At 44.9% G+C, this 27,652-nt stretch overlaps 1 protein-coding gene across 1 annotated transcript in view; it reads left to right on the top strand.

The window, feature by feature from the left end:
* Window positions 1-27,652, top strand: part of FANCA (FA complementation group A) — a gene marked incomplete at its 3' end in the record, with an annotated part of 185,566 nt that overhangs the window by 83,319 nt on the left and 74,595 nt on the right. Inside the window, exons 22-26 of the mRNA XM_082257122.1 lie at window positions 1,004-1,108; window positions 1,426-1,562; window positions 1,650-1,720; window positions 20,046-20,145; window positions 22,176-22,345. Of these exons, the coding sequence (XP_082113248.1) occupies window positions 1,004-1,108; window positions 1,426-1,562; window positions 1,650-1,720; window positions 20,046-20,145; window positions 22,176-22,345 (583 nt within the window). The remainder of the gene's footprint in view (window positions 1-1,003; window positions 1,109-1,425; window positions 1,563-1,649; window positions 1,721-20,045; window positions 20,146-22,175; window positions 22,346-27,652) is intronic.

Below are 27,652 nucleotides of genomic sequence, written 5' to 3'. Positions count from 1 at the left end.
ATGATCCAAAACATAAAGCAAAATCTACAATGGAATGGTTCACAAATAAACATATCCAGGTGTTAGAATGGCCAAGTCAAAGTCCAGACCTGAATCCAATGGTTAATCTGTGGAAAGAACTGAAAACTGCTGTTCACAAACGCTCTCCATCCAACCTCACTGAGCTCGAGCAGTTTTGCAAGGAGGAATGGGCAAAAATTTCAGTCTCTCGATGTGCAAAACTGATAGAGACATACCCCAAGCGACTTACAGCTGTAATCGCAGCAAAAGGTGGCGCTACAAAGTATTAACTTAAGGGGGCTGAATAATTTTGCACGCCCAATTTTTCAGTTTTTTTATTTGTTAAAAAAGTTTAATATATCCAATAAATTTCATTCCACTTCATGATTGTGTCCCACTTGCTGTTGATTCTTCACAAAAAATTACAGTTTTATATCTTTATGTTTGAAGCCTGAAATGTGGCAAAAGGTCGAAAAGTTCAAGGGGGCGAATACTTTCACAAGGCACTGTATAAAATTGCCCACTCACCTTTTATAACGTCTTGTACAGTTGCTTATGGTAAAAGGACATCAAGAGCTCGCCTCCTCACCGCTTACTTCCTGGTTTACGAGACACCGGAAGTGACATCAACGGCTTGGTGTGACGCGTTGCGTCACTGGTCACATGACTTTCTTAAGTCACAGTTGAAATATTCACACTTATTTACATCATTATACACATAGCAGCGCACAAGTTTTTTTTATATAGTCCCTTGTAAGTGCTCTTCTGTGATCCATAAGAGAAGTACAGCCAAAAGAGGTTTGGCCATACTTCTTTAAATTGATCAGAACCCAGTCATGGTTGTGTTGGGGTATACTGTATCATCTTGACTACCGAACGCTGTGAAGTCTCACATCTCATGTAAGGAATTAGTACGGTGATTGATACTTGATGTTTGCTTTGGATCTCCCACCCAACATAGAGACATTTTTTATTTGTTTAAACTGATTTTCTGATCCATTAGGGAATGAGAAGATGGATGTGTCCCTGAATGAGGAGCCTATGGCGAGGTTACAGGCAGCACTTTGGGAGCTGAGACCATATATCATGGATGGCAAGCGATATGATGGTGGGTGATAAGTGGCCTACTTAAAGTACAACTATAGGCAATATTTAAAAATCAGTGTGTAAAACTCAGACTACTTTTGAAAAAAATGTAACTTGCCCATTCCAGGGCAAAATGACCATGTCTGCTGATAATGCACCCCCAGCCCTATTTACTTTGCTATGGCTGACAGTGTTCTCACTGGGGAGGGCCTCCCTCTCCATTTTCCTTGGTGACAGTTATGACTGGGAGAGAAAGTGATGGGAAATCCAGCTTATTAGTGTTGTCACCAGAACAGGAAATCAGGGACACACTGACTAGTACATTGAACTCTTTTACAGAGGTCTCGTCACAGGTGGCGGTGATTTCCGATAGGCTGACAGCAGTAATGGGATCCGGTAATCCAATCGCCGTTCCTGAGATCCCAGAGGCACTTTTTTCTCATGATATTGAAGAACTGGAACCTCAGGAACTGACAGTAAGTTTTATTGTGATTTTTTTTGTAGTTTGCACACCATGTGCCTTCCTAACTTATTTTAATATTAATTATTTTACGTTTTGACAGGTATCAGACTTACTCCTCACATCCTTTTGTCAGTGTGTCATGGCGGCCTCCAGTACCAATCCACCTGACCGGTAACCCACAACCGTCTATAGTGCATGTGTTATACTGTATGGCTAAATCTTTGTGGATGCCCGATCATCATAAGTAGTGTTGAGCGAACACGGACTGTATTATTCGTGTTCGTACCGAATAATTGAATTTTTGTTTACCCGAACACGGACCCGAAAACTTTACTGTATGTTTGGGTAAAAATCCGTGTTCGTCATTTTATTTCCGGGTTTGTATGCATTGGCGCGCTTTTAATGGCGGGCTTTCAACAGCCAATCAACAAGCGTTTAACTGGTGTGCCTTAGGCCATCCCAGCCATGCCTACAAATGTATTAGTAGCTGTGATTGGCCATCTGAAGCATGTGACCAAGTCTTTATAAGTTCGAGACCGAGCGCCGCTGCGTCATTCTGCTGTAGTACAGGGACAGAGCACACATCATACGTGCTGGCTGATGATTAGGGACAGACAGGCAAAAATCATATCATGTCCGAAAAGAATTGAAGGACAGGTCGGAGTGCTGCAGGCAGGGCGAGATATTGGGGCATTTTAGGGAGAGGCTGGAGATAGGCAGGGTCAGTGTTCTACAATCCATTTTGCTGTGTGGGGGGGGGGGGGGTTTGCAGTGACCGATCTTATCGATCCTTTTAGGGAGAGGCTGGAGATAGGCAGGGTCAGTGGTCCACATCGATTTTGCTTTGTGTGGGGTGGTGTGAACACAATCTTTTTGCCCACTGAGGAGGAGGGAGAAAAAAGTATTTTTTATCAGTCAGTTGTGTGCAGCGTTTTTCCTTCAGTGCTGCTGTGCTGACTGTGATAATACACTGCTGTGTTCACATGTGCTATTATTGAATGATTTAGAAAGTTATACACTTTTTTCTATTCCACTATTCAATATACACCCTTGGGTTAAAAAAAATTAAATTGTGGCATAGTCTGTACTAATCTAGTTAAAAATTACAAACTTAAAAGGGGAATTTTCTTTTTTTTTCCCTCCATAGCCTGCAGCAGAGCTGACTGATATAAGACACTGCTGTTCACATGTGCTATTGATAAATCACCAATTTTATATCATATTTTCTATTCCGCTATTCAATCTACACCCTTGGGGTAAAAACAATTAAATTGCGGGATAGTCTGTATCGGTACGTGTGAGATACACCTTTCAAATTTTTGGGGCGCATCTCATACTGCCGAGGATTGCAGGGTGCTTCAGTGTGCCTCCTGCCTATTCCGAACTCTCCTACTCCTCATCCTGCCTTTGGGGGTACAAAAAATAGTAATTTGGGCCTAGTCTGGGTCTCTATGTGTGAGATACATACACCTTTTGATATCATATTTTCTATTCCGCTATTCAATCTACACCTTTAGGGTAAAAACAATTAAATTGCGGGATAGTCTGTATCGGTACGTGTGAGATACACCTTTCCAATTTTTGGGGCGCATCTCATACCGCCGAGGATTGCAGGGTGCTTCAGTGTGCCTCCTGCCTGTTCCGAACTCCTCCTACTCCTCATCCTGCCTTTGGGGGTACAAAAAATAGTAATCGGGGCCTAGTCTGTGTTTGTACGTGTGAGATACACCACCGTTTTGTAAAATTTTTCCTATTCCGCTATTCAATATACACCCTGTTTGAGTGTAAAAAATTAAATTACGGAGAGTTCAGAGAAGAGCTACTAAACTAGTACATGGATTGCAGGAAAAAACTTACCAGGAAAGGTTAAAGGACCTTAACATGTATAGCTTGGAAGAAAGAAGAGACAGAGGGGATATGATAGAAACTTTTAAATACATAAAGCGAATCAACTCGGTAAAGAAGGAGAGCATATTTAAAAGAAGAAAAACTACTAAAAGAGGACACAGTTTTAAATTAGAGGGGCAAAGGTTTAAAAGTAATATGAGGAAGTATTACTTTACTGAGAGAGTAGTGGATGCATGGAATAACCTTCCTGCAGAAGTGGTAGCTGCAAATACAGTGAAGGAGTTTAAGCATGCATGGGATAGGCATAAGGCTATCCTTCATATAAGATAGGGCCAGGGACTATTCATAGGATTCAGATATATTGGGCAGACTAGATGGGCCAAATGGTTCTTATCTGCCGACACATTCTATGTTTCTATAGTCTGTATCGGTACATGTGAGATACACCTTTTTAAATTTGTTTGGCGCATCTCCTTCCACTGCCGAGGATTGCAGGGCGCTTCAGTTTGCCTCCTGTTCCCAACTCCTCCTACTCCTCTTCCTCATTATGCCTTTAGGGTACAAAAAATAGTAATCGGGGCCTAGTCTGTGTTTGTACGTGTGAGATACACCGTTTTATAAAAATTTTTCTATTCCGCTATTCAATATACACCCTGTTTGAGTGTAAAAAATTAAATTACGGCATAGTCTGTATCGGTACATGTGAGATACACCTTTTTAAATTTGTTTGGCGCATCTCCTTCCACCACCAAGGATTGCAGGGCGCTTCAGTTTGCCTCCTGTTCCCAACTCCTCCTACTCCTCTTCCTCATCCTGCCTTTAGGGTACAAAAAATTGTAATTGGGGCCTAGTCTGTGTTTGTACGTGTGAGATACACCGTATTATAAAATTTTTCCTATTCCGCTATTCAATATACACCCTTTTGGAGTGTAAAAAATTAAATTACGGCATAGTCTGTATCGGTAATTGTGAGATGCACCTTTTAAATTTGTTTGGCGCATCTCCTTCCACCGCCAAGGATTGCAGGGCGCTTCAGTTTGCCTCCTGTTCCGAACTCCTCCTACTCCTCTTCCTCATCCTCCCTTTAGGGTACAAAAATTTTTAATCGGGGCCTAGTCTGTGTTTGTACGTGTGAGATACACAGTTTTTTATCCTTTTTTCTATTCAATATACACCCTTTTGGGGTAAAAAAAATTAAATTGCGGCATAGTTTGCATATTTGACTGTGAGATACACCCGTGCGATACTGTTGTTGTTTTGTTCCGCTATTCAATAAACACCTTTCTAGGGCAAGATCATAAATTACAGAAATATGAGGAGACCGTCAAATAGGGGCCATGGCCTGGGTCGTGGTGCTGCTGGTAGAGCTCCTGTTGCAAGGAGAGGACGTGGTCGATCTGTGCCTGCTACACGCACAAGTGAAACACCTTCCTCAAGTGTGAGTAGGCGACAGAACCTGTGTAACGTTCATGCGTTTTTGTTAATGGATGGATTTTCAGCTGCAGAATTATCACACTCAGTAGCCTTGTAGAGATACTGTTGAATAAACCTATCCAACTCTCAGGACTTCATCACGGTGTACAGCCTGTTATGCAATATACATATACTCAATCAGATGTTTTAGTGGAGGGATAGAACATATGAGAATGTATAGATGAGAGACAGGTTGTATGGTGATTACTAGGAGTAATATTAGGAGAGTTGCAGGTGATGGTAAAGCAGATAGGTTCTGATGTCTAGTATAGTGCAGATGGTAAGAGGACACAGATGGAGTATACTTAGACAGAGTAACCTAGTGCAAGGATAGTTGAAGGTAGTCCCAAGAGCTAACAGTCTATGCAGATGGTATGGAATAGATAGATAGATAGTCCTGGTAATTGCAGTAGATGACAGTAGGAGATTGGTTAGTAAGGAATCCCCTGTGGGGTACTTATCACTTAGATAGGTTAGTAGTAACAATGTCCATAGATAGAGAGGTGATCCCGTAGCGAGATACGGATCAGCGGCGAGGTTCCGGCGTCAGTTCAGCAAAGGAAATGTCAGCAGCTCCGACTTCACAGGAGAAGGTGCGGTGAACATGTGGTTTGAACGAGCGATGAGTGAGAGAAAGCCGGCGATTGAAATAGCCGCTCATAGCGACGCTCGGCAATGATGTCATCCGGTCTTAAAGGTATATGCGTCTCTTGTTACACAAGATGGGACGCAATTAGCAAAGGAGAATTATGGAACAAGGGTACCAGAGGTACCAGAACATTACAGTACCCCCCCCCCCCCTTAAGGCCGGCTCCGGAAGGCCTCTAGAACTGGTTTTTCTGGATATTTCGAGTGGAAATTGCGAATCAGTCTAGGGGCATGTATATCGGAGGTATCCAGCCAGGTGTCATCTTGATTCCATTTTTTGATATAATATATCCTAGGAATAGTACTTCCTCTTTATGAAACAAACATTTTTTTGATTTAACATATAAGTTATGTGCAAGTAGTCTTGACAACACAAGTCTCACATGTTTTATGTGCTCAGGTAAGGAATGAGAATAGATAAGTATATCGTCCAAATATACTACAACACAAACGTCAAGCAAGTCCCTGAATATCTCATTTATAAACCGTTGGAAGGCTGCGGGAGCATTACATAGCCCAAATGGCATTACAAGGTACTCAAACAGTCCGTATCTGGTTCTGAATGCCGTCTTCCATTCATCCCCTTTACGGATTCGAATTAAATTGTATGCCCCTTTTAGGTCCAATTTTGAAAAGAGAGAAGCTCCACGCACCTGTTCGATAAGTTCAGGAATAAGAGGTAAAGGATAACGATCCTTTATTGTAATGGCATTTAATTGTCTGAAATCAATGATAGGCCTAAGGCTAGAATCCTTATTGCGGACAAAGAAGAGTCCAGCAGCAGTGGAGGAAGTAGAAGGTCGGATGAATCCTTTTGCCAAGTTCTCATCCAGATACTCCTTAAGATGAGAGAGTTCATCCTGTGAGAGAGGATAAACATGTCCGAAGGGCAACTTGCTATTAGGGAGTAGATCGATACAACAATCATAGTCCCTATGAGGAGGTAGCATTTGAGCAGTTTTTTCAAGGAAAACCTCCGATAAGTCCTGATAACACTTGGGTATAATGTCATCCGGCACTACAGACAGGATCCTAACATATGTGGGGAGATTACACGTCGTTTCACAATAGTGAGAAGAGAACGCTAGCGTTCTTGTTTTCCAATCGATGATTGGTTGATGTATGTGTAACCAGGGAAGTCCCAAAATGATTGGGAAATGTGGTGATGTTAACACATCAAAGGTGGTGGTCTCCACATGAGACTCGTCAGCAGTTACAAGGAGTGCCTGTGTCTGACTGGTGATAGGACCAGAGGATAGGGGGGTAACGTTAATAAAACTAACGGAGACAGGTTTGGGTTTTGAAACAATAGGTATTTTATTAAGGGAGACAAAACAAATGTCAATGTAGTTTCCACAAGATCCTGTGTCGATCATAGCCTTGGTGGTGATCCTAGTTTGGTCCCACTGCAATGTTAAATGAACAAACAGATAAGGATTAGAAAAGGAAGTTGTGAGTCCGCCTAGCAAGACATTTGAACACTCACCCTCTTTTCTGCGGACAAGGGGACAGCCGCTTATCAAATGATTCGGGGATGCGCAGTACATGCAGAGATGTTCGGTCTTCCTTCTGGCACGTTCAGAAAGGGTCAGAGGTGGGCGTATCATTCCTACCTCCATAGGAGTAGGGTCAGCAGGCAACATCCGAGAAGGACTGGAAAATGGTGAGCCCATCTTCTCAGCCTTTCTTTCTCGTAGTCGTCTGTCAATATTGATACTGGTCTGTATCAGTCCCTCCAGAGTGCCAGGTAAATCCGCTCGGGCGAGCTCGTCTTTAACGGCCTCAGATAGGCCGAGTCTAAACTGCGTTCTCAAATATGTGTCGTTCCACCCTGAATCAGGGGACCATCTTTTAAAATTTGCCATGAAATCTTCAACGGGTCTCCTTCCTTGTTTCAAGGCCCGTAACTGGGTATCAGCGGTACTCTGCTTATTGGGGTCTTCATATAAACTAGCGAGTTGTGCTAGGAATAGAGGGTAAGAATTAAGGAGTGGATCATCCTTTTCAAAGAGAGCGTCTGCCCAGGCCCGGGGTTCACCCGTTAAATAGGAAATGATGGTACAAACTTTAATTTGGTCAGTGGTGTAGGTTAGAGGTTTTAACAAAAAAAGTAAACGACATGCGTTTTTAAATTCACGAAATTTGCTCCGATCACCAGAAAACACTAGAGGAGGGTTTATCTTAGGCTCACGGGGCTGAGTAGCAGAAAGCTGTGTGAGACGGCCAACCTGCTGTCTCAAGGTCTGATTTTCGTTTTGTACCTCTGTAAGCGCAAGGATCAATGCATCTACTTGCTGTTTTAATTGTAGTACATGAGTGGGTAATTCTGCTGAATCCATATTTTTTTTTAAGGCTCGTTCAATCTGTAACGTTCATGCGTTTTTGTTAATGGATGGATTTTCAGCTGCAGAATTATCACACTCAGTAGCCTTGTAGAGATACTGTTGAATAAACCTATCCAACTCTCAGGACTTCATCACGGTGTACAGCCTGTTATGCAATATACATATACTCAATCAGATGTTTTAGTGGAGGGATAGAACATATGAGAATGTATAGATGAGAGACAGGTTGTATGGTGATTACTAGGAGTAATATTAGGAGAGTTGCAGGTGATGGTAAAGCAGAGTGCAGATGGTAAGAGGACACAGATGGAGTATACTTAGACAGAGTAACCTAGTGCAAGGATAGTTGAAGGTAGTCCCAAGAGCTAACAGTCTATGCAGATGGTATGGAATAGATAGATAGATAGTCCTGGTAATTGCAGTAGATGACAGTAGGAGATTGGTTAGTAAGGAATCCCCTGTGGGGTACTTATCACTTAGATAGGTTAGTAGTAACAATGTCCATAGATAGAGAGGTGATCCCGTAGCGAGATACGGATCAGCGGCGAGGTTCCGGCGTCAGTTCAGCAAAGGAAATGTCAGCAGCTCCGACTTCACAGGAGAAGGTGCGGTGAACATGTGGTTTGAACGAGCGATGAGTGAGAGAAAGCCGGCGATTGAAATAGCCGCTCATAGCGGCGCTCGGCAATGATGTCATCCGGTCTTAAAGGTATATGCGTCTCTTGTTACACAAGATGGGACGCAATTAGCAAAGGAGAATTATGGAACAAGGGTACCAGAGGTACCAGAACATTACAACCTGCAGCAGTATTTGGTAGGGCATAATGCGCCTCTAGAAGTGATGAGGCCAGAAGAAGTACAGGCGATAGTGGATTGGGTTGCTGACAGTGCCTCCAGTTCCTTCACATTGTCTCCCACCCAGTCTACTGCAGAAAGGACAGAGTTGGCACCTGCAGCCAATGTCCAACCGTCTTTCACCTCACCCCCTTGCAAATCAGGCAAGCAGTCTGAGCCCCAAGTCATACAGCAGTCTCCTTCTTTTTGAGGACTCTGTCAGCAGGGTTTCCCAGGGCCATCCACCTAGCCCTGCCCCAGAAGTGGAAGAGATTGAGTGCAGCGATGCCCAACCACTTATTTCTCAAGATGAGTACATGGAAGGACCATCGCAGCACGTCTCCGATGATGACGAAACGCAGGTGCCAACTGCTGCGGCATTCAGAATTGTGGAGACCGACAAGGAGGGCAGGGGTGAAGACTGGGTGGAAGATGATGTGGAGGACGATGAGGTCCTCGATCCCACATGGAATGAAGGTCATGCAGGTGACCTGAGTAGTTTGGAGGAAGAGGCGGTGGTCGCACAGAGCCACCAGCACAGCAGAAGAGGGAGCAGGGTGCAGAAGCGGAGCGGCCGTGCCCTAGACACTACGCCTGCTACTGCCCAACGCAGCAAGGGAACGAGCGCACCAAAGCCAGCTCAAAGGAGTTCTCTAGCGTGGAAGTTCTTCAGAAAATGTGCTGATGACAGGACACGAGTGGTTTGCACCCTGTGCAATCAGAGCCTGAAGCGAGGCATAAACCTTATCAACCTGAGCACAACCTGCATGATCTGGCATCTAAGTGCAAAGCACGAGCTGCAGTGGAGTAGACACCTTCAAAACCAAGAAAGGTCTCTGGCTCCTCCTGCTTCCTCTTCTGCTGCAGTCTCGGCCTCTCCATCCACATCTGTAGTGATACCGGCACCTGCCACCCCGCAAACAGACCATCCCGTGTCCCGTGGAAGCGTTCAGCTTTCCATCTCCCAAACACTTGAGAGGAAGAGGAAGTACCTCCCTACCCACCCGCGATCCCTGGCCCTGAATGCCAGCATTTCAAAATTCTTCGCCTTTGAAATGCTGTCATTCCGTCTGGTGGAGACGCACAGTTTTAAAAACCTTATGTCGGTGGCTGTCCCACGGTACGTCGTGCCCAGCCGCCACTTCTTTTCCAGGCAAGCCATCCCTTCCCTGCACAACCAAGTGGGGGAAAAAATCAGGTGTGCACTGCGCAACGCCATCTGTGCCAAGGTCCACCTAACTACCGATACGTGGACCAGTAAGCACGGTCAGGGGCGTTATATCTCCCTAACGGCACACTGGGTAAATGCAGTGGCGGATGGGCCTGAGGCGGATAGCAATTTGGCGCATGTACTTCCACCACCGAGGATTGCAGGGCGCTTCAGTTTGCCTCCTGTTCCTAACTCCTCCTACTCCGCTTCCTCATCCTCTACCGCCTCCTCATCCGGTCAGCGTAACACCTTCACCACCAACTTCAGCACGGCCAGGGGTAAACGACAGCAGGCAGTTTTAAAACTTGCCTGTTTGGGGGAAAAAACACACACCGCGCAGGAGTTGTGGAGGAGCATGGAACAGCAGACAAATGAGTGGTTGCTGCCAGCGAGCCTCAAGCCTGGCCTGGTGGTGTGCGATAATGGGCGAAATCTCATAGCAGCTCTGGGCCTAGCCGGTTTGACGCACATCCCTTGCCTGGTGCATGTGCTGAATTTGGTGGTGCAGAGGTTCCTTAAAAATTACCCGATATGTCAGAGCTGCTGCAGAAAGTGCGGGCCGTCTGTGCGCACTTTCGGCGTTCTCACCCTGCTGCTGCTCGCCTGTCAGCGCTGCAGAGTAACTTCGGCCTTCCCGCTCACCGCCTCATATGTGACATGCCCACAAGATGGAACTCCACCTTGCACATGCTGGAAAGACTGTGCGAGCAGCAGCAGGCCATAGTGGAGTTTCAGCTGCAGCACGCACGCGTGAGTCGCTCTGCGGAACAGCACCACTTCACCACCAATAACTGGGCCTCCATGCGAGACCTGTGTGCCTTGTTGCACTGTTTTAAGTACTCCACCAACATGGCCAGTGCCGATGACGCCGTTGTCAGCTTAACTATCCCACTTCTATGCCTCCTTCAAAAAACGATTCGGGCGATGATGGAAGAGGATGTGGCACAGGATGAGGAGGAGGAGGAGGAGGAGGATGAAGAGGTAACATTTCCAAGGCTTTCAGGGCAGTGATTTGCAAGGGGCTCCGAGGATGGGTTCCTGCACACACAAACGCCAGGGACACAATTGTCCAGCAGGGGCACAGTTCTGGAGGATGAGGAAGAGGAGATGGAACCATGTTCACAGCAGGGTGGCACCCAGGCCAGCTCATGGCCATCACTGGTGCGTGGCTGGGGGGATACAGAGGACACAGACGATACACCTCCCACAGAGGACAGCCTTTCATTGCCTCTATGCAGCCTGGCACACATGAGCGATTACATGCTGCAGTGTCTCCACAACGACCGCCGAGTTGCCCACATTCTAACTTGTGTTGATTACTGGGTGGCCACGCTGCTGGATCCCCGTTACAAGGACAACGGTACCGTCCTTAATTCACTCACTGGAGCGCGATCGCAAGATGCGCGAGTACAAGCGCACGCTGGTAGATGCGATGCTGCTGGCATTCCCACCTGACAGCGGGGTCACAGTGGAAGCAAAAGGCCAAGGCAGAGGAGGAGGAGGAAGAGGTCGCCAACGCAACCAGGGCACCGCCAGCACCTCAGAAGGCAGGGTTAGCATGGCCGAAATGTGGAAAAGCTTTGTCAGCACACCACAACAAACAGCAGCACCAGCAGCTCATATGGAACGTCTTAGCAGTAGGCAGCATTTCACCAACATGGTGGAGCAGTATGTGTGCACACGCCTACATGTAGTGAATGACGGGTCTGCCCCCTTCAACTTTTGGGTTTCCAAATTGGGCACATGGCCTGAGCTTGCCCTTCACGCCTTGGAGGTGCTGGCGTGCCCTGCAGCCAGTGTATTATCTGAACGGGTATTTAGCACGGCTGTGGGCGTTATCACAGACAAGCGCAGCCGCCTGTCCAGAGACAATGTGGACAAGCTCACGTTCATTAAAATGAACCAGGCATGGATCCCACGGGACTTTTCCCGTACCTAGTGCAGAATAAAGATGGATACCGACCTTACCCAGCCATTGTTCTATTTTTGCTCTTTCTCACTCTTTTGGGGTGTACCCTCATTTAAAATGACTGAAAAAAAGCAGTGTTGGCTACCTCGTCCTCCTCCACTGCCGCTTCCACCTACACCGCCCATAGGTGTGCGCAGCCTATTGCATTAGGGTGTGCACCCCAAAGTTTAAATATACATGCATGTGTTTGCCTACATGTACATGGCCCCGATACATTACTCTCCCTGCTGGCAAAGTGAAATAGAAGTGTGTGGCACTTCTCTTATGGCAGAGCAGGTCCGAGGGAGATCTTTCATATCTCCTCACTGGCAAACAGAGCGATAATGCTAATGTGCCCTAGGTGATTAGGGTGTGCACACCCTGTGCGCACGCCTATGACACCGCCACATCCACCACCACCTCAACCTCACTCCTACTCCATATGGGCCTCGTCCTTTACAGATGAAGAACATTGTTTTATTTTTCTGTTTTTTTTTGTTGTTTTAAGTTATTTCCCTATCTACATTTGTTTGCAGAGCACTCGCCATGCTCTTAACTACGTTTTGCTGCCATTTGCAACACTCTAGCCCTTTCCATTGGTGTTTTAGAGCCATTTTAGTGCCTGAAAGTTCGGGTCCCCATTGACTTCAATGGGGTTCGGTGTCTGGGTAAAGTTCGGAAAAAGTCCAGGACACGGACCCGGACTTTTTTTTCAAGTTCGGCCGAACACGGACATCCAGGTATCCGCTCAACTCTAATCATAAGTCAATGAAATTATTAGACATCCCAATCCAAATCCTTTATCCCTTTGGTGCACAAGGGTAAAACAATTTTTAATGCCTAATCACAATTCTGCAATTTTCAGGACAAATTGGGCTTTCATTTGGGGGTGATTGATATCTCCTAATTCTTTTTGTTTTTTATTTATTAGCAAAGGAAAATAGTGAAAAAATTATGTTTTTAATTTTACCTGTATATTTCTTACTACTACCATAACCTTCCTTCAAAGAACAATTCAAGTTAAATTCTCCTGCTTCTGAAAATTGTTGCAATACCACATATGTGTATGTTAGTTGTTGTTTGTCCCCGCAGTACAGCCCAGATACAATACTGCACATTTTGCTTTTTTAATCCTACCTAAAACACACTGCACTGACACTAATACTAATTAAAAAAAAAAAATCCTGACCTTCGACCCTGATCTTGACCCAAACACTAACTCAGGCAATGACCTAAATCGAACCTTGATCTAGGTTTTTTTTGTATTTTATGTTTTTTTGTTGTTATTATTATTATTGTTAGTGATTGGGTTTTCCTAGATGACCAGTAGAGGGCCTCAGTCAGCGCTGGGAACCTGAAGTGACTAGACCACACAGCACAGTGAAGTTATCACATCAAGTTCAAAGTTTATTCTGAGCCATTTGCTCTTTTATAGAGGTAATGACGTAGTGGATAAAAGGCTTTTAACAAATCACAGTAATCAAAAGACATCGGTAGAGGTATCTTAACCAATAATATCATTACAGCATATAAATTGGCAATAAATCATATGCATAAACATCGCATGATACTGAACATCAATAATTAACATGTTGCTGAGTCTAAAACCCAGTATTCTGCAGTTTTCAGGTCAACATGACTCTGTAAGTCAACATTGGCATATTGACTTAAGGGCTCTTTCACACGGGCGATCCGATCAGATCCGCCTGTCAGTTTTTTAGGCGGATCTGATCGGATCCTCCATGCAGCTCTATGGGGCAGCGGGTGTCAGCGGAGACATCTCCGCTGACACCCGCTGCCATCCGCATCCGATCCTGTGCTTGAAATCTGGACAGATGGAAACCCTATTTTTCCATCCGTTCAGTAATCGGAGCGGATCGGATCTGATGAGAGCGGACAAGCGGTCCGCTCTCATCCAATCCCCCATAGAGGGCAGCGGGGGCTGAGACACCTCCCTCTCCGCTCTGCAAGCGGAGACGGAGCTGTCATCCGCCCGGCTCAGCGGGGATCGCGGATCGATCCCTGCTGAGCAACACGGATCCGCCTACGGAGCGGACCGTGTGAAAGAGCCCTAAGCCTTGCAAAGTTATCAGTAACTTATGAAATAAGACAGATACCTTGTTTTCTTACAAAGTGAATTTTGACTATTTTGTGAAGTGAAATATTTCTGTTTTAACCCCTTCACTTCCTCACAATCCCCTCTTTCAAATAAAATTACAAAGTAATTTTCTTTTGAGACCCAGGGCGGTGTCTCCTGCCAATTAGAAAAACAACAATGACATAGGCAGAGGAAGACGGAGAGTCCTAAACGATTTCAGGGACTTAGGCGCTAAGTTGAGGACTAGGACCTCCAAGGTAGTATTTTCCGAAATACTACCTGTACCTCGAGCCACACCAGAGAGGCAGCGGGAGATTAGGGAAGTTAACGAGTGGCTGAGGAGCTGGTGTAGTAAGGAGGGGTTCGGGTTCCTGGAGAACTGGGCCGTCTTCTCAGTCGGTCACCGGCTCTTTGGTAGGGACGGATTGCACCTAAATGGGGTGGGTGCAGCCGTACTGGGTGCGAGGATGGCCAAAAAGTTAGAGGGGCTTTTAAACTAGGGAATGGGGGGGAGGGTACAGATGTAGAATTAGCCAGTGGAAAGCAAGCTTCAGAGGGCAGAAATGGGGGCATTAGCGGTAGGGTGTTCGGAGCTCCTATACCCAGGGTGGGTACGGGGAAAAATCAAGAGAGCAGCCTAAAAACATCAAATGAGGATAAATGTAACCAATCAAAATTACGAGGCTTGTATACCAATGCCAGAAGCCTGGCCAACAAGATGGGAGAGCTGGAGCTGCTGATGTTTGAGGAGGACTTAGATTTTGTGGGGATAACTGAGACTTGGTTTGACAGCTCTCATGACTGGATGGCGACCATTCAGGGGTATTCCCTTTATCGCAGAGATAGAGAGGGTAAAAAAGGGGGAGGGGTATGTTTGTATATTAAGAACAGTATACAGGTAAATATGAGGGATGATATTAATAATGGAGCTATGGACGAAGCAGAATCCCTATGGGTAGAGCTTCAAAGGGAAGGCACGGTGGGGAAGGTAATATTGGGCGTATGCTATAGGCCCCCCAACCAGAGGGAGGAGGGGGAGGTGGACCTCATGTTACAGATAGGATTGGCAGCAAGGATGGGAAATGTCATTATAATGGGGGACTTTAATTATCCTGATATAGACTGGGCAGAAGGAACCGCGCATGCAGCCAAGGCTAGGCAGTTCCTAAATGTTTTGCAGGACAATTTCATGGGTCAGATGGTGAATGCACCGACAAGAAACAATGCGGTACTTGACCTACTGATTACCAACAATACAGACCTGCTCACGGATATAGAAATACGGGACAACTTAGGGAACAGTGACCATAGGTCAATTGGTTTCAGTATTAATTACAGTAATAGGAAACACAAGGGTAATATAAGGACACTGAATTTCAAAAGAGCCAATTTCCCTAAACTGCGCTCGCTGCTAGAAAATATCAAATGGGATAGAACCCTGGGAACAAAGAACACGGAGGAAAAATGGGAGTGCTTCAAGAGCATACTTAACAAGGGGGTGGGCCAGTGCATTCCACAGGGAAATAAATTTAAAAGAGCAAAACTAAACCCTGGGTGGCTACTCCAACATAAAAATGTATATTAGAGCTAAAGAAAAGGCCTTCAAAAAATACAAGACTGAGGGGTCATTGGCAGCATTTAAGCACTACAAAGAGTGTAATAAGAAATGTAAAGATGAAATCAGGGCGGCTAAAATAGAACACGAGAGACATATAGCGGAGGAGAGTAAAAAGAACCCCAAGAAGTTCTTTAAGTATATAAACAGTAAGAAAGCGAGGCCAGAACACATTGGCCCCATAAAAGATGATAAAGGAAAAATGGCCACAGAGGACAGAGAAAAGGCGGAAGTGTTAAATAATTTCTTCTCTTCAGTCTTCACAAAAGAATCGGGGGGCTACACGAACCCAGCTTGTAAGGCCGAACTAAATAATACACCTCAGGAAGTGCCGCCATGGCTAACAGAGGATAGACTTAGAGCTAAACTAGAGAAACTTAACATAAATAAATCCCCGGGACCGGATGGCTTGCACCCAAGGGTTCTTAATGAGCTCAGCCAGGTGATTGCCAGACCATTATTCTTGATCTTTAAGGATAGTTTACAGACAGGTATGGTGCCAGCTGATTGGAAAAAAGCCAACGTGGTACCAATATTTAAAAAGGGGCCGAGATATATCCCGGGTAACTATAGGCCGGTCAGCCTAACATCAGTAGTCTGCAAAATTTTGGAGGGGATGATAAGGGACCACATACAAGACTTTAGTAATGAAAACGGTATTATAAGTAGTAATCAGCATGGATTCATGAAAAATCGTTCATGCCAAACCAATCTATTAACCTTCTACGATGAAGTGAGCTGCCACTTAGATAAAGGTAAGCCTGTGGATGTGGTGTATCTGGACTTTGCAAAGGCCTTTGACACCGTTCCCCACAAACGCTTACTGTACAAACTAAGGAAGGTAGGTATGGACCATAAGGTGAGTACCTGGATAGAGAACTGGCTCCAGGGGAGAGTCCAGAGGGTGGTGATTAATGGGGAGTACTCTGAGTGGGCGGGTGTGGAAAGTGGGGTCCCCCAGGGTTCTGTCCTGGGACCAATCCTGTTTAATTTATTCATAAATGATCTAGAGGAGGGGATATCTAGTACAATCTCAGTATTTGCAGATGATACTAAATTAGGCATGCCAATATCTTCTATGCAGGATGTGGAAATCTTGCAAGCAGACCTGAACAAAATAACGGGGTGGGCAACTACATGGCAGATGAGGTTTAATGTAGAAAAATGTAAAGTAATGCACTTGGGGGCCAGTAACCAGAAAGCAAGCTACTCACTAGGGGGGGAACCTCTGGGTGAGTCTAGGATGGAAAGGGACCTGGGGGTACTGGTAGACAACAGGCTTGGAAGTGGCATGCAATGCCAAGCCGCTGCAAGCAAAGCCAACAGAATACTGGGTTGTATAAAAAAGGGGATTCACTCCAGAAATAAAGAGATTATTCTTCCACTCTACAAAACTCTGGTCCGGCCACATCTGGAGTATGCTGTCCAGTTCTGGGCACCGGTCCTCAGGAAGGATGTGCTGGAACTGGAGAAAGTCCAGAGAAGGGCAACAAAAATAATTAGGGGAATGGAGGACATCAGCTATGAGGAAAGACTACAAGCACTGAACTTATTCTCTCTGGAGAAGAGACGATTGAGGGGGGATATGATATCAATGTACAAATACTGTACTGGTGACCCTAGCATAAGGAACAAACTATTCAGAGTAAGGGAATACAATAAGACACGTGGCCACTCACTAAAACTTGAGGAAAGGCGGTTTAACCTTAAAGTGCGTAAGGGGTTCTTCACTGTAAGAGTAGTAAGGATGTGGAATTCTCTTCCGCAAGCAGTCGTATCAGCGGGGAGCCTTGATAGTTTCAAAAAACTATTGGATGGACACCTTAAAGACCACAACATACAGGGGTATACAATGTACGGTTAGCAAACACACACACACATCATAGGTTGAACTGGATGGACTTGTGTCTTTTTTCAGCCTCACTAACTATGTAACTATGTAACAAATTTCCATACTAGATAGAGAAAGAGAAGGAAGAGTAAACACATCAATATTAAAGCACCAGCCTTCTTGAACCATAAAAATATTCCTCCAAAAATATCTCCAATGCCACTCAAACCCTTGAAAGGATTCCAACCTTCCTCAGCTATTTTCCTGGCCTTCTCTTGGAGGCTGGTGACCTCTTTCCTATGCTTACTAATTACATCATAATAATCTGGAATTTCAAAACTTGTATTATATATCCATGTACAACATTCATAGTCTTCTGTCATTTCACACAGTCCTGTCAATGCTGCACTCATAGACTCAATGGCTAGATTCTGGACTTCTAGCTGTTTCCTAATTGCTCTCTGTTCCACACTTAAAAGTTCAATGTCTTCTGCGTTTTTCTCAATCATCTCATCTAATATACTTGAGTAATTATTCATCCTAGTCATCCTAGTCATTATTTCCATTCCCCAACCCCAAGAGGTAATGACGTAGTGGATAAAAGGCTTTTAACAAATCACAGTAATCAAAAGACATCGGTAGAGGTATCTTAACCAATAATATAATTACAGCATATAAATTGGCAATAAATCATATGCATGAACATCACATGATACTAAACATCAATAATTAACATGTTGCTGAGTCTAAAACCCAGTATTCTGCAGTTTTCAGGTCAACATGACTCTGTAAGTCAACATTGGCATATTGACTTAAGCCTTGCCTCATTCAATCAAAAGAGGAATTTTGAGGTTCAGGTACTGATGTTGGACAAGAAGACCTAGATTACAATCAGCTTTTCCATTCATCCCAAAGGTGTTCAGTAGGGATGAGGTCAGGACTCTCAAGTTCCTCCACACCAAACTGGTCACACCATGTCTTTATGGAACTGGCTTTGTACACGGGGGGGGGGGGGGCACAGTCATATCTTTAAGGAGCTGGCTTTGTATACGGGGATGGGGGGCACAGTCATGTCTTTATGGAGCTGGCTTTGTACATGGGGATGGGGGGCACAGTCATGTCTTTATGGAGCTGGCTTTGTACACGGGGATGGGGGGCACAGTCATGTATTTAAGGAGCTAGCTTTGTACACGGGGATGGGGGGCACAGTCATGTCTTTATGGAGCTTGCTGTGTATACGGGGATGGGGGGCACAGTCATGTCTTTATGGAGCTGGCTTTGTATACGGGGATGAGGGGCACAGTCATGTCTTTATGAAGCTGGCTTTGTACACGGGGGGGGGGGGGGGGCACAGTCATGTCTTTATGGAGCTGGCTTTGTACACGGGGATGGGGGGCACAGTCATGTCTTTATGGAGCTTGCTGTGTATATGGGGATGGGGGGCACAGTCGTGTCTTTATGGAGCTGGCTTTGTATACGGGGATGGGGGGCACAGTCATGTCTTTATGGAGCTGGCTTTGTACACGGGGGGGGCACAGTTATGTCTTTAAGGAGCTGACTTTGTACACGGGGATGGGGGGCACAGTCATGTCTTTATGGAGCTTGCTGTGTATACGGGGATGGGGGGCACAGTCATGTCTTTATGGAGCTGGCTTTGTACACGGGGGGGGGGGGGCACAGTCATGTCTTTATGGAGCTGGCTTTGTACACGGGGATGGGGGGCACAGTCATGTCTTTATGGAGCTGGCTTTGTATACGGGGATGGGGGGCACAGTCATGTCTTTATGGAGCTGGCTTTGTACACGGGGATGGGGGGCACAGTCATGTCTTTATGGAGCTGGCTTTGTACACGGGGATGGGGGGCACAGTCATGTCTTTATGGGGATGGGGGGGGCACAGTCATGTTTTTATGGGGCTGGCTTTGTACATTTGTACACGGGGGTTGGGGTGGCACAGTCCTGTCTTTATGGGCTTGGCTTTGTACACAGGGGGGGGGGGGGGCACAGTCATGTCTTTATGGGCTTGGCTTTGTACACGGGGGGGGGGGGGCACAGTCATGCTGGAACAGAAAGGGGTCTTTACTAAACTGTTACCACAAGGCTGGAAGAGCACAATTGTCTGCATTGTCTATGTATGATGGAGTAATAACAGTGCTCTGCATATACTTTTGGCTATGTGGTAGATGTGGTGGTCAGGTGGCCACAAACTTTTTTAGCTGATCTGTCGGCCTGTAATGTTTTTTTTTTGTTTTGTTTTGCGAAATTAAAATCCAACCCAAACTTTTTTGTTTGGATAAAATGGGGAAAGATTACATCCTTTATCCATTTTTACTGCTGCTTGTGTCCCGTTAGGACTTCCCAGAACATTAGATGCCAAATCCATATTATTGTTCATGGTTTTGGAATGGGATTTCCACCAAGCTCATATAGGTGTGATGGTCAGAAGTCCTCAAACAATATAAACAAAATACAAGTGAATTACGTTTTTAGTCAGAATGGCTTCTGCTTGAGGCAGAATATGAAGTGCAGGCTGTATAAGTCATGAAAGTAAAGACCGCATACCTCACTTGGGATTAGTTGTCAGTAAAACAGTATTATATTTGATACCCAATACCTTGTTACCATAAACATTTTTCTCATTTAATAGCCAAGGACCATGGCCAACCCTCTATGTGAAGATGCTGTTTGGCCATCGAAGGGCCCTTTTTGCGTTGCTGACCAGGATCTTGCAGCTCTTGTGTCATCAGGTGAGTAACTATGGCTGTAGATACAGAATTAGGACTTTACAGACAAATCCGGAACATTATGGAATGATTTATATAATGTTTATATACACTATATTGCCAAAAGTATTCGAACTCCAAATCCTTGGATTCAGGTGTCCCAATCACCTCCATGGCCACAGGTGTATAAAATCAAACCCCTCAGCATGCAGGCTGCTTCTACAAACATTTGTGAAAGAATGGACTCTCAGGAGCTCAGTGAATTCAAGCATGGTTGTCACCTGTGCAATATGTCCTTACGTGAGATTTCTGTGCTATTAAAATATTTCATGGCCAACTGTTCGAGGTATTATAACAAAGTGGAAGCAACTGGGAACAGCAGCAAGTCAGCCATGAAGTGGTAAGTCACGTAGAATGACACAGCGGGGTCAGCACATAGTGCACAGAAGCCACCAGCTGTCTGCAGAGTCAATAGCTACAGACCCCCAAACTTCGTATGGCCTTCAGATTAGCACAACAACAATGCGTAGGGAGCTTCATAGAATGGGTTTCCATGGCAGAGCAGCTGCATCCAAGCCTTACATCACCATGTGCAATACAAAGCGTCGGATGCAGTGGTGTAAAGCACACCGCCATGGGACTCTAGCACAGTGGAGACGTGTTCTCTGGAGTGACAAATCACACTTCTCTGTCTGACAATCCGATGGACGTGTCGGGGTTTGGTGGGTTGCCAGGAGAACGGTACTTGCCTGACTGCATTGTGCCAAGTGTAAAGTTTGGTGGAGGAGGGAATTATGGTGTGGGGGTGTTTTTCAGGGGTTGGGCTTGGCCCCTTAGCTCCAGTGAAGGGAACTCTTAAGGTGTCAGCATAGCAAGATATTTTGGACATTTCCATGCTCCCAACTTTGTGGGAGGAGTTTGGGGATGGCCCCATCCTGTTCCAACATGATTGCGCACCAGTGCACAAAGCAAAAAATACATGGATGAGCAAGTTTGGGGTTGGAGGAACTTGACTGGCCTGCACAGAGTCCTGACCTCAACCCAATAGAACACCTTTGGGATGAATTAGACTGCAAGCCAGGCCAGGCCTTCTTGTCCAACATCAGTGCCTGACCTCACAAATGTGCTTCTGGAAGAATAGTCAAACATTCCCATAGACACACTCCTAAACCTTGTGGACGGCCTTCCCAGAAGAGTTGAAACTGTTATAGCTGCAAAGGGTGGGCCAACTCAATATTGAACCCTAGGGACTAAGACTGAGATGCCATGAAAGTTCATGTGTGTGTAAAGGCCGGCGTCCCAATACTTTTGGCAATAGTGTGTGTGTGTGTGTGTGTTTGTGTGTGTTGTATGTGTTTTGTGTGTTGTGTGTGTGTTGTGTGTGCTGTGTGTGTGTTGTGTGTGTGATGTAGGGCTTCTAAATTGTTCTAGAACAGATCCTCAATGATTGTTTGACCACACCCCCTGATTATCTAGTTTCTCCTTGCATTATCAGCAAAAATAGGAATGGCGAGTTGTTCTTGTCCCTGCCCCCTCCTGGCCCTCACTTTATTATTGAAGCTGTCCATTATGATGAAGGAGTAGTAGCGGGTGCACATGTGCACAAAGGCAGAGTCAGATTGGCCACTGATTCTGGGCTCTCTTTTCTAGTATGTGTCTTCCTGATATTTTAGGAAGCTGACCTCAGGAAAGGATTCAGGTATTTACACTAACTGCAATTCATATTATGATTAATAACTTTTAATAAATACATAACTATAATAATTGATGTGTAAAAGTAGAGCGGGGTCAGTGGAAGGAAGGGAAGGCCGTCATCTAAGTGAATGCATTACAGTGCAAGGGACTGTGCTACATAATGCAAAGGGGGACATCGTATTTTACAGTCACATGACCAGTAGGTGTTTTTTTTAGGAGAAATATGACATTTCAGCTCTGGGTCTTTATAGGCTGCAGGGTTTTGTTCTTGTTCACAAACCATTAGGATATTTCCTATTTCCGGCTTTAATTTTACAGTTTTGGTCAGATATTCACACGTCTTGTCCTGGTAATTTCAGACTCCGCTCCTGAAAGATGCACATATAGTGGGACTTGCTGCTTTCACAGTCCATTTACATGAGTGTCGGACGTCGCTGACTCCCCCAGGTCCTGATGCCTCCTCATTGGACAAGTTCTGGGAAGCTCTGCTTAACCCTCAGTGTTCAGGATCTCTTCCTGTAGTCCTCAGGTGAGCTTACAAACTGCTCAGAGCAGGGGAAGTGCTGAGTACAATTTATTGCATGGAATCCATATGATCAGAACCATTGTATTGTGTGTGTGCAAGTCCATTGTATCACAGCCCTGTACCTGCTGTTATATCTGCCACCTTATCTAAGCATGTAATGTCGTGCATTGCCTAAACCACCAATTTTACTAAAGGGGATCATGTCTCAGACCCTTCATTTCCATAGAAGATTATATGTGCATTGAATGTATTTTTTGGCATGTAATTTATTTGTGAAAGCCTCCCTTGCTTAGTTATCCTATTTATCGGCATGTAACACACACAGACGTATAACATGCACCTTTTAATTTTTAATTTTTTAATTTTTTAATCTGCAGCCTAACCATTGCCCATCAATGCTGCCTGATCAGTGCCCATCTGCAGCCTAACCATTGCCCATCAATGCAGCTTGATCGGTGCCCATCTGCAGCCTCACCATTGCCCATCAATGCAGCCTGATCGGTGCCTATCTGCAGCCTCACCATTGCCCATTAATGTAGCCTGATCATTGTCCATCTGCAGCCTCACCATTGGCCATTAATGTAGCCTGATCATTGCCCATTTGCAGCATCACCATTGCCCATCAATGCTGCCTGATCAGTGTCCATCTGCAGCCTTGCCATTGCCCATCAATGCAGCCCGATCAGTGTCCATCTGCAGCCTCACCATTGCCCATTAATGTAGCCTGATCATTGCCCATCTGCAGCCTCGCCATTGCCCATCAATGCAGCCCGATCAGTGCCGGATTACACCGACGGATCTCCTGTTTACTGGGCACTTGCAGTCACACACAGTCCCGCCTCCCTGAATGGCTCCTATGATAGACAGAACACTGGTCCAATTCCAGGACATATGACATGTGACTGCGAGCGCCAAATAAACAGGAGATCCCGGCTCTGCGTAATCGGCACTCGCCCCCCCCCCCCTCCCCTCCGAGGCAGCCAGGTAAAATATTGAGATGTGTGTGTGTGTGTATATATATATATATATATATATATATATACGCCGATAAATATGGTATCTGAAATCCCTGAGACTGCTACTGGGCACCACCATCTTGGATGTGAGCAGACTCGGAACTATCACTAAGTGACATTCTATGGTGTCCCCTTCACTCCTTTGGCAAATACATAAACTCGCTAGTCACATTTTCAAGCAAGTAAATAGAAAAAAAAAAAAAGAAAATAAAAAAAAAAGGAAAACTTGTTGGACTGGGTGTCTTAAAGAGACAATGGTCCTAAAACTGACCACCTGACAGCCTCTTATATCTCCTTGGGACTGTGCTGATCCAATCTCTGTGCTGGGTTTTTGGGTCCACACACCTGTTTTTTTTTTTTTTTTTAATAGATTTAATAATTCTCAAAAATCGAATACAAAACTTTAAAATATTTCCTTACCACAAAAACATTGACAGTATAGAAAACCCTTCACCCCCATCCTTACCCCCCCCCGCATTCCTCCCCATTTCCCTCCCCTTTCCATTTCCCTAATCCCCTCCTCTTTCCCGGTGTCAATCTTCTAAACCTCAAACTCCAATCCTTTCGCGTATTTCCTTGTTTTTTTTATATTCGGTCCAACAGTTCCAAATATTCATATATTTTCCACTCTCCTCACTCTCACTACAGCGCATTTGTTCCGTATTGTATCTATATTCACCCTTCCTTAGCCGTACTCCTACTGAGGGGCACTCATATTCCTGACAGTATTTAGGAATTAAACTTTTGGTTACATTCATTAGCAGTGGGATTATAGTATTTTTATAGTGTTATATTGGGATCTCCGTATTGTGGAATAAGGAAACCCGCCGATCTGAAATTTCTAGGTTTGTAATCTCTTTTATCAATACTAATACCTCTATCCAATATTTCTTTATTTTTGGGCAGTCCCACCATATGTGGGCCATATTTCCTATTGTTTCACATCCTTGCCAGCAGTTTGGTGATTTTCCTATTTGATACTTATGCGCTTTATCTGGTGTACCATCTGAAAAAACATTTATAATTCATTTCTGTAGTGCTTTCATCCCCTGCAGAGCCATGTACCATTTTTATCATTTTTCTTAATTGTTGATCATTCATTCGTGCCCCTAATTCCCCTTCCTGTTCTTTGATAAATGGCGGCCTTTCCAGTCCAGTGAACATCAGTAATATCTTATAAATTGGTGAGATGCCGTGTCTGGTGTCTTTTGTACTGCTCTGCCATTTTAGCACTTCAAGAAATGAGATAGGCAGTCAGAAAGTAAAAGCTGCTTAAATTCCAGTATATACACCATAGTTTATAGACGCCATAACTTTTGCGCAAACCAACACATATAGCTAAATACATTTTGGCCTAAATGTATGACAAAAATTGAGTTTATTGGATATTTTTTTATAAGAAAAAGTAGAAAATGTCATTTTTTTCTCAAAATTTATGGTCTTTTTTTTTGGTTTATATCGCAAAAAAATAAAAACCCGCAGAGGTGATCAAATCTATTTGTGGGAAAAAAAGGGGGTAAATTTCGCTTGGGTACAGCGTTGCATGACCGCGCATTTGTCAGTTCAATTCACGCAGTGCCAAATTACAAGAAATGGCCTGGTCATTAGGGGGGTAAATCCTTCCTGTCCAGAAGTGGTTAAAGTGTATTTTTCCCCAAAAATTGCGTTTGAAAAACAGGTGCACAAAACCGTGTGAGATAAAAAATTTCCATGACTGCCATTTTATTCTTTAGGGTCTCTGCTAAGAAAAATATATAATGTTTGGGGGGTCTAAGTAATTGTCTACCAAAAAATACAAATTTTTACCTTCAAAGAGCAAATGTCAGAAAAAGGCGGGTCCTTAATCAGATGCCAATACTGGCTGTGGAAATGCACTCACATTTGGGCATACAGAGACGCATTTCCGTGTGCAGGCATGCGCCTAGCCATGATTGTGTGTTCAGAGCCATGCGCATGTTTCCCAGCCAACCAATAAGAATTCCTTGATAAATTCTCCGTATTTCTTGCTATGCTTTTATTCTAAAACCAATTTTTGATATCATTTTGGCTAAGTGAATGGCACAATTTCCTACGTCTTTTTTCTTTTTTTTTTTCTGTACCAGTTACATAACATCGAGCCATTTATTCCAGACACTAATGCTGAGGCAATTTGTCACCCCAGTAATGCCAGAGGGACACAGTGAAAAATGTCATCTAATTAGGGAAATGCTGGGAGTCCTTGGCATTCTTTTTTAGGCCACATAAGGCTCAATTAATTTTCAGTTCAAGCGGTAATGATTATTATTTTGCATACTATTCAATGTTTTTTAGTAACAGAGCCAATGAGAATACAAATTACCACCAGCACATGACTGAAAAAATCAGTATAAGGCCCCTTTCACACATACGGTCCGTTCAGATCCGCCTGTCAGTTTTTTTAGGCGGATCTGAACGGATGCCCCATGCATCTCTATGGGGCATTGGATGTCAGCAGAGACATGTCCCCTGACATCCGATCCGATCCTATCCGTTGAATCCGGACGGATGGAAACCCTATTTTCCATCCGTCTGGCGGATTGGATGGGATGAGAATGGACAGGCGGTCTTTTCTCATCCGATTCTCTCATAGAGGACAGCGAGAACCTGACAGCTCTGTCTCCACACACAGAGCGGAGTCGGAGCTGCCATCCGCCTGCTTAGCGGGGGATCGGTGGATCAATCCCCCGCTGAGAAAAATGGAGTCCGACGACGGAGCGGACAGTGTGAAAGGGGCCTTAGAAATCACATGTGTTATAGCTTGGTGAACTGAGGCTGCGTTGTCTTCATGTATATGCTACAGATGAGATTCCACTCCACTGTGAATTCTGCTGAGTGAAGTTCACTACTTTTCATTTGGCAATAATTAATTCCCTTCAATTTATTACTGAATTGGTTATAGATATCACAAGGCTCCTATACCAGCTCACTAATAGCCCCTCATAGAGCATGCCAGAGCAAAAAGTCTCCTCTGCCCCATGTAAATGGCTAAAGTGTGCTTCACATCCCCATAGTTGGGGCTTCCATACAATAAAAAAGCAACTACAATAAAATACATTTCCAGAATGAATTGGAGTTAAAAGTTCATCTTTATTCTCTCTATACATACAGAGCAAAGCTTAGCGGTTACAGTATAAAATCTCTGCACCTACAGGGAAGACATTCTTGGTGGTTTCACTGTGTCTTATGACACTGGGCACAAAGCTTGGCGGTTTCTTCTGTATGTACGGGACTTGGGTCTTAGTAGGCGATGGGATGTTATGGAACACACAGTTGATCCAGAGGAAGGCAAAAACCCTTGTGCAGCATGATATAATTCGCTCCAACTGGGAAAAAATTCCTTCCTGACCCCCGAAGGCGATCGGATTATTCCCTGGATCAACCATCCATGGTGTAGAGTAAACATTGGCGCTCTTTATATAAAGTTTTCACCTTTTCCATCAGACAAAGTCCATGTAGTAAATTGTCCCATGATGCTAGGAGCTTCCTAAACCTAGCAATGAGGCCCAACTGGGCACCCCCTCTTTACTGGGGAACAAACTGAACTCTACTACATCCCCGCAATAGTTGATTTACGTTAATGCTGGAAGGGGCTTCAGGGGCGTGGTTAAAGTCAAGCAGCTGTGTCTGCGGAGCAGGGCCAGGATGGTGATGATCTTGTCAGGAGAGCTGTCAGGCTGTGGCACCTGTGGTCCTGATGATTTGGCTTCTCTTGTAGGGTCCTGCAGGCTGGTAGCTGGTCTGTTAGGCAGGAAGCGGGTAGCAAGCGGCTGTGTCTGCAAAGCAGCCCTGGCATGTAGTTGGGCTTGAGTAGAAGAGCTGTCACGAAGTGGCGAAGCGCAAATCGCATCCCATGGTTGCAAGACAAAGGCTCGGAGGTTCCCAAGGATGATGTCAATATGCCCCCCAGCATGCTGATGTCATCCTCAGGAAAATATTGGAGCGTTTGCTGAAAGCCTCCGAAACTCTCGGAAGGGAGAGTAGTCAAAAAGTGGTGGAGCACAAGCCGCATCCTGTGGGTTGAGAGGCTTTTGGTAAAGGCTCAGGGATTCCCAAGGATGATGTCACCACGCCCCCCAACGTGGTGATGTCATCGTCAATGAGATGCAGGGTGCGCTCCACCACTTTTTGAGAGTTTTCTTTTCATCTTATTTCATTGCTGCAACAGTCTACATATAGATGGGTGCCCCCCCCCCCTCCTGTCTGTTTTATAAGCCTGTGGATATGCGTTAATGGCCCTCTGATGGTGCTGGAAATGAAGCCATTGGCTACGGCTTCA

This window comes from Pelophylax lessonae (assembly GCF_965119305.1).
Source record: "Pelophylax lessonae genome assembly, chromosome: 4".
Taxonomy (NCBI): domain Eukaryota; kingdom Metazoa; phylum Chordata; class Amphibia; order Anura; family Ranidae; genus Pelophylax; species Pelophylax lessonae.
Note: the sequence above shows the minus strand (reverse complement) of the source record. Positions and strands in the feature narration are given on the sequence as shown.